General features: G+C 39.4%; 1 protein-coding gene across 1 annotated transcript in view; it reads left to right on the forward strand.

Annotated features, from left to right (window-relative positions):
• Nucleotides 1-14,568, forward strand: part of LOC139710260 (uncharacterized) — a 127,643-nt gene that overhangs the window by 32,741 nt on the left and 80,334 nt on the right. The window contains exons 21-31 of the mRNA XM_071622191.1: nt 47-187; nt 1,004-1,075; nt 1,910-1,981; nt 2,549-2,614; nt 3,241-3,312; nt 5,580-5,764; nt 6,574-6,679; nt 7,455-7,666; nt 12,019-12,085; nt 13,073-13,276; nt 14,000-14,089. Coding sequence (XP_071478292.1) covers nt 47-187; nt 1,004-1,075; nt 1,910-1,981; nt 2,549-2,614; nt 3,241-3,312; nt 5,580-5,764; nt 6,574-6,679; nt 7,455-7,666; nt 12,019-12,085; nt 13,073-13,276; nt 14,000-14,089 — 1,287 coding nt within the window. The remainder of the gene's footprint in view (nt 1-46; nt 188-1,003; nt 1,076-1,909; nt 1,982-2,548; nt 2,615-3,240; nt 3,313-5,579; nt 5,765-6,573; nt 6,680-7,454; nt 7,667-12,018; nt 12,086-13,072; nt 13,277-13,999; nt 14,090-14,568) is intronic.

Here is a 14,568-nt window from a genome sequence, read left to right on the forward strand (position 1 = left end):
ATTAATGTTCTAATCTCTTCACCTCATCTACTCCCGTGTTGCGTAGATATTTGACAAACAATTTACTTACGGAGTTCCCAGCAGCCGCCCTCTCGACACAGTCCATGTACTACCTGGATCTGTCCTACAATCAGATTGGGACCATCTCGGACAATGCTTTCACGTCACTTACAAGCACCATCTATCTGTGAGTCCAGGAATGTGATTTATCCATGCATTTTCAATAGAAATATGCCGGGGGCGATTTTTATTATTATTTTTTTTTTATTTATTGGGCAATTCAACATACAATACAAGCGAACATAGAATACAAACAGAAAATCATATACATGATATAAACATTGTGGTGATTGCAGGTGCATGCCGCTGGTTGCCATGGGGAGGAATACATTAGAGTACAATACGTTGTACCTTTAGGCTATTCATCGTGATTGTTTGGGGTGGATATGTTGTAGATGCATGGATGGGCAAAAGCCACATCTTGGTGCATTCTGTACCATTGCCCCTTTAGCAGAGGTAGTCATGAAAACTTGTGAGATGATCTTTCCACACAAAAAAAAACGAAAAACAAATCTTTGTAATCTTATGAGTTAAAATCATGCTCATTTCATATACTGTAGACTAAATTGTCTTTGTTTGAAGTGGGTTCTTCTAGACATTTATATACACTTAGGGTGATAGATAATCATAGGTTTCATTGTGCAGATGATCAGAATTTGCAGGATAATATTTCAAAATTTACATTTATATATGAATCACGTATGAAAGCTACAATGTATACATGTATTATACAGTATATCAGTAACACGAGCACATTCTTATCATTTTTTGAATAGATGATATACATGTATGGTGAAAATAGAATGCGTACAGATGGCATAATAAACAGTGATATCTTTGTACCATACAGTTTTGATCAACATGATCAACAATGTGCAACATTTACCATTATGAAGACTCTTGAATTCTCAACTTGCTGCTTCTCTTCCACCAACCTTTCCAGATATCTCCAGCACAATCAGATTGAGGAGATTGCATCCACACTGCTGACTCCTCTCACCAGCTTACGAGACTTGTAAGTAGAAAAGAAAAGATGTCTGGCAGCCTCTTGTCTATGGACACAGATTATGTAATCTGCCACTATAGCCTTCCTGTTAGACTGACGTGTATGTATGTGCTGTGTCATCATGATACTCATATAGATTCAGAGAGCATAAAAGGAGGAAGAATGCCCATAAAGGCGACTTTGGGAACATGACCTTTACAGTTTCTAACGTCAAGTTCTTTTTTTAGAATATTTTCTGTGCAATGAAGTAGGGCAAAAGTATACAGCTCTACACATGTATATCAATTTCAAAATTAGCACCACCAAATTCATGTCTGCCAAAGACAAATTCCTAAATATTTCTCCTGGCATTTTGTACACATAGCTTTTGTGATTAAACATCACAGTCATGTCTTACTCCCGAGTGGATTTGTTCGTACTTGAAGTTTGGATGGGTTAAATACTCACTGTTGGCGGGAAAAAAGAAAAAGAAAAAAGCTTTTAATGTTGAGCTAAAAATAGTGCCTGGGCACACAAAGGGGTGATGGACAATGCCACACCCAAATATGTTTCAATGTTTCTGTGTGTTTACTCCATATAATGCATTATAGCATGATACTCTTCACTGTGATGTTGAAATACATGTACATTGTACAATGTGACAGCTAGTGTCAAACTGCATCTGATAAATAGAGAGGTTAACATCATCAGATAGAGATCATCAGGAATCACTAGGTCCTAAAATATTGTACTTTTGTCTGCTTTTACTGCCAATTAACTCACAAAATCCTGCAGCATTGTTCATACTGTCTATAAAGTTCCTGAAACAGATAGGGTTAATTGAGATATCTCTTCCTTTTTCAGGGTTATGAATGACAACAACATCAGGACGGTGGGAGACGGGGCCTTTGATGGTCTCAATCAGCTGAGGAACATGTAAGTGTTTAACCCTAACCGGACGAATTTGCGATGGCAACATATATTGTGCAGAATGTCACCATCACAGATTGATCTTTTGAGTCTCCTGCATCTTTTGACACCAAATTTGCGAAACCCGGGCGTGATTTTGAAGTTATGCATAGATATGTAGTAACATGCATGTTACATGCATGTTGCACCAGAAATTACTCGAAAATTTGAATTAATGTACAATTTCATTGCAAATTGCTCTTGTAGTCAAAGTTCATAAAAGCCTGCTTATTTTTTGCTTTTATTGATTGAAATCAATTTATAATTTTTTTGTGTGCTTGGAATAGTGATTCTGACAAATATTAAAAAAAACATGTAAAACATTGAAATACAAAATAGTAGATAGCCTGATTTTGTCCATGAACTATGCAAAATTAGCATGAATATATATATATATATATCTTCAATATACTAGTTTTGTAGATTCTTCGCAGGCAATGTTAGTGCTGATTTCCGTCGCAATTGTGCTGTCGATGGCAGAGATGTGTGGAAGGTATAAATTGAAAGATTTTTAATCATTTTATCCCCTGGCAGATACCTGAGCAACAACTTCATAGAGCATTTCCCAGCATTTGACCCGCTGGATAATCTCAATACAATGTAAGTATCCAGCCTTGCCAGAGTTTGCTTCCAAGAATGTAAATTGTATGTCATCTTTTTTTGTGTGTGTAGGTGCACACTTCACTCTTACTTTGGGTTTTTTTTTTTCAAATTTTGTTTCTGTGTTTTTTGCTTGTACCAGCATGCCTCAATATTTAATCATGGTCTCTTTAGCCCATTCCGTACAGGAACCTTCTATGAAACTGGTGTACCGGGTTCCCAAAATGTAGACGAGTGCCCACAGTCATGGCCTAAATTCATGTTTAGTTTTGTGACACTGACCAGAAGAAGGACTTTGATCGAAAGATCATGGAGTTTCTTCTATCTTTATCTGTTCTTTTCCTGTATCAAACCTGCATGTATTTTTTGGCCAGTTTACTTTTTTCTAACATAGTAGTGTGCTTGATTTATTATAAAACTCATATGAAAACATACATAGCCATCAAGGCTGAGCTTACCAGGTTTTTTACTTTCACCGACCCATTCAGGTTTTCTTACAGTAGTTAACAAAAGAATATGTGAGCCCATCAGTGAACATACTTTATGTCTGATCAATATTAAATTTTTGCATGAACTGCTTTCACACAGTCTGATTTTCATGACCAAACTTCTCTTCTTTGTTGCAGAGATCTCTCCAACAACCAGATCCGGACTTTGGGCCTGGACGCGTTTAGTCAGCTGGATTCCCTCTCTTCCCTGTGAGTGGGATTTTTTTTCTCAGTCTTTTCTTCTTCTTTTTTATAATCAAACTCATTATTAACTGTCGTTGATACATATATTTCGTATATTGAGCTTTAATTATGCGTTGATCAAGTGCCTAGTTCCCATAATGGGCAGATTTTTAATTTGAGTGATCAATGAACAAATACAACACCAGTACATCGTTTATAGTTACACTATATTGGAAGCTAATAATGGATGTAAGTGTTCAAAGTATGTTATCGTAAATTATAATGATTTTGTACAAATGATTATTACTACTGAAGGGGGATATGTTTTGACGGTGTGGAAATGCCACGTCATGGCAATTACAGAATTCATGATGCATTTTTCATATGAGCTGGAGATGTACAGCTATACGCACTGGCGGATCCAGATGGGGGCGCATCTGGTGCATGCCTCCTCTTCATTTTCTTTTAAAACAATAGATATAAAAAGAAAATATCCGGGGCGTGTACCTTCCCTTTAATTCTGTAAAAGTACCTCCCCTTTACGGAATTCGTGGATCTGCCCCTAATATTAATAAATAGAAAGTGAGACAGAAAAAGAGGGAGGGAGAGAGAAAACCTCTTTTTGTTTGTTTGTTTGTTTGTTTGTTCATTTCCATCTGAGAAGATGGCTGGATAGCCCATATTCAGCTACGTTAAGCTGGTCTTCCATTGGATCCAGTTGGATGTGAGGTGGGATCACTTCACCGGGTTAAACACCCTGCTCTTTGTGATGAATGAATGAAGCGGGATCTTTTACGTGCATGAGTTGTTACTCTCTCATATATGGGAACTCCATTGTATGTCCTATATATCCGAGGGACAGAGTGTTTTGCCTCTTGCTAGAGGGGACGGTATGCTTACACACAACATTGCTCAGTCCAGACTCGGGTTCGAACCCGGGCCACGTGATCGTGAGGCAGACGCGCTACCGACTGAGCCAACTTTAATACCGCCCTTTGCACTTATGCTGTGTAGTTCAGTTATGTACTTTTAGGGGATTTTGGCACGTGGTTTTGTGAGAACTAATGCAAACAGAGACAGAATGAATTACATAAGAAGAGGAATGAGAACAATAAGAAGAAGAGAAAAGTAAAGAGGATAATGATGCTGAATAGGATGTGAGTAGTGAGAGGAAGTATAAGTATAAAACAAAGAAGGAAAAGGGAAAAAGTTTGAGATGATATTTAAAGTCAGATGAATATAACTTATATGGAAAGGGTGCAGGAGGAAAAGTTAAGACTAGAGAAGGAAGACGAAAAAGGATAAGAATAAGAAGATGATTCTAGACAGTATTAAACATTTTCATCTCAAACCTGATATGCCTAGATCCATTCCCCCAATAGGGACCCAACAGATGAAATGACTTTCATTTTTTAAATTCATCTGATGCAGTCTTATACCCCTTTCCCGCTGCCCCTCTCGGTGAACCACCGTTGGATTCCGCGGTGAATTCACCGGGGAACCTCTGGTGAAATTTTCAGTGCCGTCTTTTCACACCTACGACAATGCTCTTGGTGAATTTTTGTTTGCAACTTTCCCCTAGACGTGTTTTCTGCTCGTACTGCGGCCGATTCCAGCGGAAGTGTGTAATATGGCGCGACATTTCGCGCGCTAATATGAACGTGATACTTTACTAGTGGTTCGTACTCGTAATTCTCTACCTCTCACAGAACCTCACTCCAAAATAGTTAAGTCAACTGCAACATTCAACAGAACAAACGACACGGCAACTCAAGTACTAATCTCAGTTTTGCGCAGCACTTATTTGTATACGGCATGCGTACAATACAACACGATCCCATACAATGCCGGTGTACATCACACGAACGACATACTAGTCGTGTGTATGTTTACATACACGCATTACTTGTGGATTAATTTGGGAGCGCGCGATAGCTAGCGAAAAACGTGTGCATGACAGGAAACAAAACATGACCTTTGACATAATCTGCATATTTCGCCCGGTGTTTCACCGCGACGACCTTTCACGCTGGGCGTTCTTAGGTGAACCACCGGTGGTTTCCCGTTGAACCATCGGTGTTTACCCAGGACGCTTCTAGGGTAAAAATTGCCCAAAATTTAATCGGTGTTTCACCTAGGCTTCCCCTATTAGGTTTCAACCAAGTTTCGTTTCATACTGCGGGGTTCCCCGGGTGCAGGAAAGGGGTACTCGACCAAAAAAAAAAAAGAGTTTGGATCTTTTGACTATTCAAATGTCCACAATCTTCTCATCTTTCAACCTGTTTCTTATCAAGGGACTTGGACACTAACAACCTTGCCTGCAGCTGCAATGTCTACTTCTCTCTGGAGGATGTCCAGTCTTCGGTCAGTGGGGGTGAATGTGCCACACCCGCTTCATTGGCAGGCACCTCCCTGGCATCATCATCTTCATCATCACCTACCTACTTCCTCAACGTGGATGCCAACCTCTTCCTCTGTAGTAAGTAATGATTTTAAAACTTTTAACCCTATGAGAACGAGTCCTGAGTATACTCGGGCAGGTGTCTGTGGTGCCTCTGTAGTAGACAGGTGTCTCTGTAGTAAGTAATAGTTTTAAGACTCTTAACCCGCTGAGGACGAGTCCCAAGTATACTCGGGCAGGTGTCTATGGGAGATGCATGTTGTAGCAAAATCAGTCCGTCCTCAATGGGTTTAAATTAAGCTCACCCAAGCCTTTGGTTCATGCGGTCACTCATCGTCCAGCATCTTTTTGAATCAGGCTTTATTTATTCGTCTGCTCTCATCCATCTTGTATGAACTTTCTGCATTTTCTACTTTTTTTGTTGTTGAAAACCCAGTGACGGAGTGTCATCAAACTCAGCAGGGGCCATCGCAAGGATGATGGAACACGCGATTGGCCACCATGCCCCGTTACTTTAAGAAAATCGTCTCCTATGAAAACAGAATGTAATTAATGCTGTTTGGTATTAAATTCAAAGCACATAACGAAATTATGTACTTCATGTACTTTCAGCTTTATTCGGGGCAGATCCAGGGGGTGGTACCCATGGGTTTGGTAATCATGAATCTTCTGGACTCTAGGTAACCAGTGATAACTGATTTACTCACTACATATTGTATGTTTGAAAACCTGACGGCTTCATAGAAAGTAGATTGCTATCCATTTTTACATATACTCTGTACACTCGATACACTGTCTTATGTGAATGTTGGTCAATTAAAGTAATTCACTTTTTCTTCCTGTTATAATACTTATTTATTTATTTTTTATCTATTTTCTTTTTGCAGCTCCCACAGAGATTAATGTGACAACTCCAGCCTTTGAACAGATCTTTGTAGACTGGGACCCGCCTCGAGCTCTGAGCCCAGCTGTGAATGGAAGTGAAGAAGACTGGTAATTAGAGCTAGCTGAGTTTTGTGGTGTCGGTGGTGGTGATGGCGATGGAAACAGTGGTGGTGGTTGTGGCTTTGGGTGGTGGTGGTTGGGGATTGGAGGTGATGGTGGGGGTGATTTAATCGGATGGTGGTGGGTTCCTGGGGTGGTGGTGTCGGCGATTGAAGCAGTGGTGATCATAGTGGTTTGGGATGGTATAAGGGGGGGGGGGCATGGGAGTGACAGTGATGGTGATGGTACATGATTTCTTCAAATGGTGGTACGGTGTTGGGGTGGTGGTGATGGCAATGAAAGCAGTATAGTGGTGGTAATGGTTTTGGGTAGTGATGAGGAGTTGAGGGTGGTGCTTGGGCTGATTGTGGAGGTTTCTGTATGTGTTGTTGCTGTTGTGGCTGTAGTGATTGTTTGCCATTGGTGGTGCTAGTATAAATGTAGATTTTGATTTAAGACTTTTAGCTTGAAGTGCTTTGCTATGCCTGTACTTTTCACACAGCACGTGGAGTACTGTAAAAGAAATACAAAGTTTTCACACACTTTGCTTGACATGAAACCAGTCTAAAAGTAAAGACATGCAGATATTCTACTTGTAATATATAATGCAGTTTTATATTTTTATTTTGTGCTATTTAAAATATGCAAAATTTATCCGGTGTGGTTGAGCACAGATATTACTCTCTAGAATTTTCAACTGCTTTTGGAGCAGGTTTGTCATTTCATAATTACAGTGTGCCTCCACCAACCTGTACTTCAACACTTCTTGGTTGTCTCACTCTAGGTCGTACGTAGTAAACTGCACGAGCGACAACGCCCCCACGGTGAGTGGGAGCGCGGGGAGCGGGAACTCCTCCTCCGGCACCAGCCTCCTCTTCACCTCCTCCGATGGCGTGCAGTTCGGCACCGACTACGCCTGCACCATCCGGCTGACGTACAACAGGACTTCCAGCGTTGAGGGGCAGAGTATCCCCATCACGACACTTGAGAACACTGGTGGGTGTGGACAGATGAAGAGCTTTATGGCAAAACGAGCCACAATTTTGTAACTCTATTCTTGTTAAGTTTAGGCCAAGTAAAAAAAAGATAGTAGTTTCTCGTGCGGGTTTTTTGAGCAAGGCGATGAGGGAGGGCCTTACTATTTGATATCTTACTATTTTTTCGAGGATTGTCAAAATGAGAGTAACATGTGTTTCTCGTCCGGCAATTCTGAGAAAGGTAACCAGAGAGGGCTTTACTATTTTGTATATCCAATTTTTCGAAATGAAATATCACTCTGGTAGCTGTGTTATGAGAGACCAGGTCCCAAGTGTATGTCTTGCCTGCACTCTGTGCATTTTCAAACAAATATGTACTATACTTGAAATGAAACTTTGTGCATGCAGAAATACATTTGCTTTTTCTTTCCACTACAGATGTCGAAGGGAAAATGGCCATCTTAATACTGGTATTTAGTGTTGTAATGGCATTTCTGATACCAGTGTACTAGCAATTCTGATGTATTGTGCTATTTATTGAAACAGGTATAAAACATGTCTTTCAACAAATGTACGACTGAAATAAATTCCATGATAAATTGTCAACCCTGTGAAACAACCACCTGATTTCCTTTTTACTGAAAGACAGAATACGAACCAGTTGAATACTATATTCACTATTTAAAGCCGTTCGCTGTGCACATGTGCGCTTCAGATCGGTTCTCTCCATCACTCCACAATTTTTTTTTTTCCAAGCTCCAGAACGATGCTATGCTGGCTGGCTGGTCTCCTCTACTACAGTGAAACCCCGTTATAACGAGTTCGGTTATAACGAAGAACCGCTTATAACGAGGTGATCGCGTCGGTTCCGTTTTCCTTGGCGTGTAGTGGCAGAACGAATCGGTTATAACGTGTTCGGTTATAACGAGGACAATTGCGGTAAATCATGATAAAGAAAAACATAAGCAATTTGATCGGATATAACGAGGTTCCATTTCTTGACCAAATTGCCACTTTCAAACACGCGACAAATGAAACAGTGGAAACCGAAATCTCGCTATTCACGTCTTTTCCCGTTTTGCAGAGAACCGTTCCTTCCATGTTTTCTTCTTAATCACGCGATAAGACATAGGAACACCTTCCGATGTTCCTACTAAGTTATTAAACATAATCATTCGATTTTCTTTTTTGCGAGAAACGCGTGCGTGATATGAGGTCAGACCACAGTGCAACGAGAAAAAAAAAAGGTAATGCCTTCAAAAACTTTTCATGTAGCGACAATAAAATTGTGACAAAAAATGGACAATTGGAATGCGTGTGCAACTCATCATTATATCCTTTCCAGTTTTAGTTCTGACTTCCAGTTCTTTTGCTGGTTTTGAGCAAATATGAGTTTGGATGTTTAAAGCCGAGATAATAAAATCATCGCCCGATCCCGCCGGGTGACAGTAGCATTCAAATAGTTGAGTAACGCATGTTAACCTATACTCAATCGGTGTTCAGAAAAAGAAGCAAACGCATTTATTAGTTTGAATAGATCTGGATTTGTTCATTATCATTTAACAAATGATAATTTAAATATGAGTGTGTATGATCAAAGCAGAAATAATTAGTGAAATCATTGCGATCCTGCCAGGTGACAGTAGAGTAAAAATAGTTGAATAACGCATGTTAACCTACTTAATCGGTGCTCGGAAAAAGAAACAAACGCATGTATTAGTTTGAATAGATCTGGATTTGTTCATTATCATTTAACAAATGATAATTTAAATATGAGTGTGTATGATTAAAGCCGAAATAATTAATGAAATCATCGCGATCTCGCCGGGTGACAGTAGTGTAAAAATTGTTGAATAACGCATGTTAACCTACCTAATCGGTGCTCGGAAATAGAAACAAACGCATTCAACAGTTCAAGAACGGATGTACAAAACGCGAAGAGATTTTCGGAAGAAAATAAAGAACGCATTTTTGATCCCTTTGAGCGCAGCGATCATACATTGTATAAAATTACAGCCAAATGATTCATGAAATTATCGAATTCCCGCTGGGCACCAACAGCGTAAAATATTTTACACTGTTGGTGCATACTACCTCGCAAGTTAGCGGTAAACAACACACGTATGTTACTTTGAAATCATCGTGATCTCGCCAAGTGACAGTAGCGTAAAAAAAGTTGAATGACGCATGTTAACCTAAATCAGAAAAAGAAACAAACGCATTTATTAGTTTGAATAGATCTGGTACAGATTTGCGTAAACAGGATGACAACCTCCCACATTCAATCCTGTCACATACAATGTATTTTCAAGAACGGTCGTACAAAACGCGAAGAGATTTTCGGAAGAAAATAAAGAACGCATTTTTAATCCATTTTGGCGCAACGATCATATTGTCCAATGTACATGTGTACAAGATTACAGCCGAAATGATTCATGAAATCATTGCATTTCCGTTGGGCACCAACAGCGTAAAAATACCTAGCAAGTTACGGTAAACAAGGCCTGTATGTTACTCTATATATTTGCCCCCATATTTGCGCTGGTGTTTAGAAAAAGCTTAACAAACAAGAATTACAATAAAGAATTCACTTATCATTTCAGCCTCTATTTCTTCGTCTAATTCACAAATAATCTCCCTTTATTCTCTCAATAATAACGCTCAATAATTGTGTAATAACAACGCAAAGGATATGTTTAAGTTTCATTGATGGGTATATGACGTCATGCTTATGTTTTTCTTTGTTTTTGATGAGTATGGTTATAACGAGGTACCAGTTATAACGAGGTAATATCGCCGGTCCCACGGACCTCGTTATAACGGGGTTTGTGGTTACATTGCGCAATCAATCTAGCAGCACATGAAGCGGGCAACAGCACGAGAGAAATGTGCGACGTGCCGAGTGCGCTGTACATCACAGCCCAGGCCCGCCCAGCCAACTACAGTTCAACTGCTTTGTGGGTCATTCCTTCTTGCCGAGCTCGCAGTGTGAAATGCATGCGTTATTACATACGCACTACAGAAGCTACAGCTGTACTACAGCTAAGTAGAGGACGCAATTAAGGCGTAATTAGAAATAAGACATCACGATTGGTAGGTGAATTGTCGATTTTTTTTTTCGGCGGCCGAAAAAATAGTAAATATCAAAAAAATCGATGCAGCAACTGAAAATCGATGCGGGCGGGGAGCGGGCTGGGACGAGAATTATGAATTTCTTGGTATTTTCAGCGCCATTTTGAAAATAGTAAAAAAAACGATGCGGCGGCCAAAATCGATGCGGGCGAGGACGAGAAACTGGTTTCTTTTTTTACTTGGCCTTAGATATTTGTGATTAAAGCTGTGAAGGAAAAGAAAAAATGAAGAAAATAGTAATGTAGGTGTGGACAGATGAAGAGTTTTATCGCAAAACGAGGTAACTCCATTCTTGTTAAGTTGAGATATTTGTGATTAAAGCTGCTAAAAAGCAAAAAAATAGTCAGAAAATACAGGATATTTTTAGTCATAACTATAAAGTTCTTTGTTATGTCACAACTGAGGTATTACTGGAAGGGTTTAATTTTGCTCTTATCAGATGATGGACTTACTTTAAAATGTTTAAAAATGGCGCTTAGCTCATTTGCTATAAAACTCTTCAAATGCAAAGCCCATTATGGCGTGTGTAATCCATAACCCCTTTGGGATGAGTTGATTTTGCTGTGATGTGGGTTAAGCAATTCCTCTAAACACCTGTCAAAGTATACTCAAGACTAGTCTTCAATGGGTTAACATTTCTTGCATCACACAATCTTGTAGCACAGCGAAAGCTACTTTGATAGTTAATGTCCATGAATCTCATGTACAAGTATGTGGATCGATTTTGATGTAAAAGCAAATATTTTCCTGTAATGCCAATATGTATTTGTATCTGTAGTTTCTCGCTTTCACTCAGTAATGATTTTTTTTTTTCCTTAATGACCTTGATGATGTATACACTCACAACTAAATCTCTGATTCTTTTCCCTTTTCAGGATTTTATATGATAGTGGCCGAAATGCAAGTCTTTAATGCTAGCTGTGCTTTAAGTGTTGTCCAAGTGGCAGGCATGTTGAAAAGCTCTCTTTGCCAAACGGCACATATTGTCTGGAAACTATTAAAATAGTGAATAAGATTACCTAATCCCTATTGTGTCAGCATGGCCTTCCTGTTGAACTGAGGCAGATTGCTACACCTGAGTGGGCTTGCTGTTCTCCAGCTACACTTTTATGTCAAGTTTTGGTGGATAACCCGGTACAAAATCCTGGTGGAAAAAAGCTTCTTGGCAAGGTATAAATGTTATTAGATCCTGGCTGCAAAAAGGGTTAATCTTCTTCTTTTCTCTGCTCTCAATATCAGCCAACACCAACATAACAGACTCGGAAGGAAGGGACATTTCTTTCTCAATCACCTACTATGACTTCAGGTAAGACAATAAAGACCTTCTCATAATATGGAATACTTAGATGGCTTGTATTGCCCGAATGCTAAAGAGGCAAGGTCACTGAAGGCCCGGTTTGTAAGAAAGCGACCAATCACAGGATTGACGGCTATATTAATTACAGAAAGTCCTCTAAAAAAAAACAAACAAACAAACAAACAAACAAAACAAAACAAAACTAATCCATGAGGATGAAGTGCCTTGCATATAGGGGCTCAACTGCTGCAGAGAGGAAACTTGAGCCAGGGATTGACTTTGGATTTGATAATCCCATTTCTTATCAATTGAAAGAAGCACATCAGCTCCCTGGGGTTATTTGTAGAGTTGTTCACACGCCTGACTCAGTCGACGGCATGCCAAGTTGGCATATTCTGCTCAAATGCCCAAACTCCTACAAACAGATCAATAAATTGCCAAATGCCACAGAACAATGAAAGTGTCTTTCGCAATTCTGTTCCTCTCATATGTAGCTTGCATTTTATGTGGTGATTTACTAGCAATCAGTGTTCCCCACTGCATGGATATGCATGTAAATTCAAAGTTTTTGCCACTGTTTTGTGTGGAAAAGGCATGCATGCCTTTACAGTCATATCTCCTGGTCATTTGAAAGAAAAAAACTATCATGGATTTCAGCTTTGCATTTTCTCTAAAACTTTGCTCACTACATGTCCAGCTCAATAGTTACATAGATTTGAAAAACACATCAGGGGGTTTCCACCGTGGCACATAAAGAGTCAACTGTAGTATTAAGCTGGTTGATAGTTTGTGGCCATTGTGCCCACTATTCAGTCATCTAGCTGTAAATAAGTCTTGTCATTGGTTACAATGTACATCATATGTTTCCTTGACTGGGTATTCCTATGTGGTCACTCTGCCTAGTATATACATTGTAGATGGTTGTTTTTGTAGAGATGTTGCTAGGACAGGTTTAAACGTATGTCATAATCAAATCGATTGATTCTCTCTTTACAGCAACGGAGATGCAGATTTTGACAGCTCCACCAAGACGCTGAAATCGTCGCCGACCTATGTCGACAGTCCCTTCCAATCCTGGCTGAGTGAGTCCGCCGACCCCGTCAACGACGCCTTCTCCAACTGGTTCCGTGTCGTCGACAGCAGCTACGTGTTTGAGACGAACATTGTGCTTCCTTGGTTGAACACCTCTTCTGTGAACCGGTGCGTTTGAGAGAAAAAAAGCCATCATGATTGATTACATTACATACTTGACTGCAAGTTTTGTTTTGTTTTGTTTTGTGTTTTTGGCTCGGCCATCTTTCCCTAGCTGTTTAACTCTTTTTATGTGCCATGTTGCCAATCCCCAATATTCTATATTTCAAAAATCACAGGGCGTGGGAGCTTCTGGAAAAACATGTTTTTTGGGGGGGTTTTTTGAAGACGCATTTCTGGTGGGAATGCAGTACAGCAAAGCTGTAGAAAAAATTGCAAACTTTTGTGTGATGTAAATTCTATGACAAAACCATTTTCTTGCTAATAGCTAGTTGTCAAATCATCAGTCGAGTTGAATGAAGTTTTGTGAGTTTGAGCAATATTAAAATGAAGATGGCAAGCTGTTGTTTGAGTTAGGCATGAGAACGTTTCACGCATAAGAGTAGAAAGAGTTTCTTTTGGCTTAGTTTTGTTTTTTGTTGCTCACAATCGGTTGCCCTTTTCACATGTGAATGTATATTGCATTTGTTCATTTCATTTCCATATTAAAGTTCTTTATTGTTTCACAAGAGTTTGCTTATTGTTTTGACTTGTTAGCATTCGTGGCAATCAATTGGCCTTGTCGCATTACAATTTATACATTGCATTTGTTTATTTATTTCCATGTAACTTCTGCTTGTTTCACAAGTTCTCTTTCTCCTCTCTCTACTTTCTCTTTGTTTCATGGGTTAGATATTGGTCAGCCTCCTACTTCCCGATAGACGGCCTGGGCTATGCTGCAGAGGGTCAGAGGGACTGTTCCTACGTCCTTCACAACTTTGGGTGAGATCCTTCATAGATTTTGCTGAATTCCTATATACCTCTCATTCTCATGCAGGATATTGAAGACCCAGTAGAAAGAAGATACCATGAAGTAGGAAAGCTTGGATTTATATTTGAGAATCTGTAGAACGAATTGAGAGTTGACATCGATTCAAATTGCTAAATAGTATGGAGTGAATTGTTGCCTTGGAATTTATTTTTCTTTCTTTTTTTCTCGCATTATGAAGTGAAACTGTTTCTTCTTTGCAACATTGCAAGAGTACATTACTTTTCAAAGTGTTGTAATGGCATTCATAGGAAGGAAATTCCACTTGTAATTAAATGAATAACAAGAACCCAAAACTGCAACATTCAGAGGTTGTTTTTTTTTTAGGAATCAGCAAGGAGAATATGGTACCATTGATCACGGTTGAAATTGCAGTTGAAATAGGCAGCAATCAAAGTGGAAATGAAAATTGAAATTGAAATCAGAATCAAAA

This window comes from Diadema antillarum, unplaced genomic scaffold (assembly GCF_040938485.1).
Source record: "Diadema antillarum isolate AM-2024a unplaced genomic scaffold, OU_Dant_1.0 seq00001517_RagTag, whole genome shotgun sequence".
Taxonomy (NCBI): domain Eukaryota; kingdom Metazoa; phylum Echinodermata; class Echinoidea; order Diadematoida; family Diadematidae; genus Diadema; species Diadema antillarum.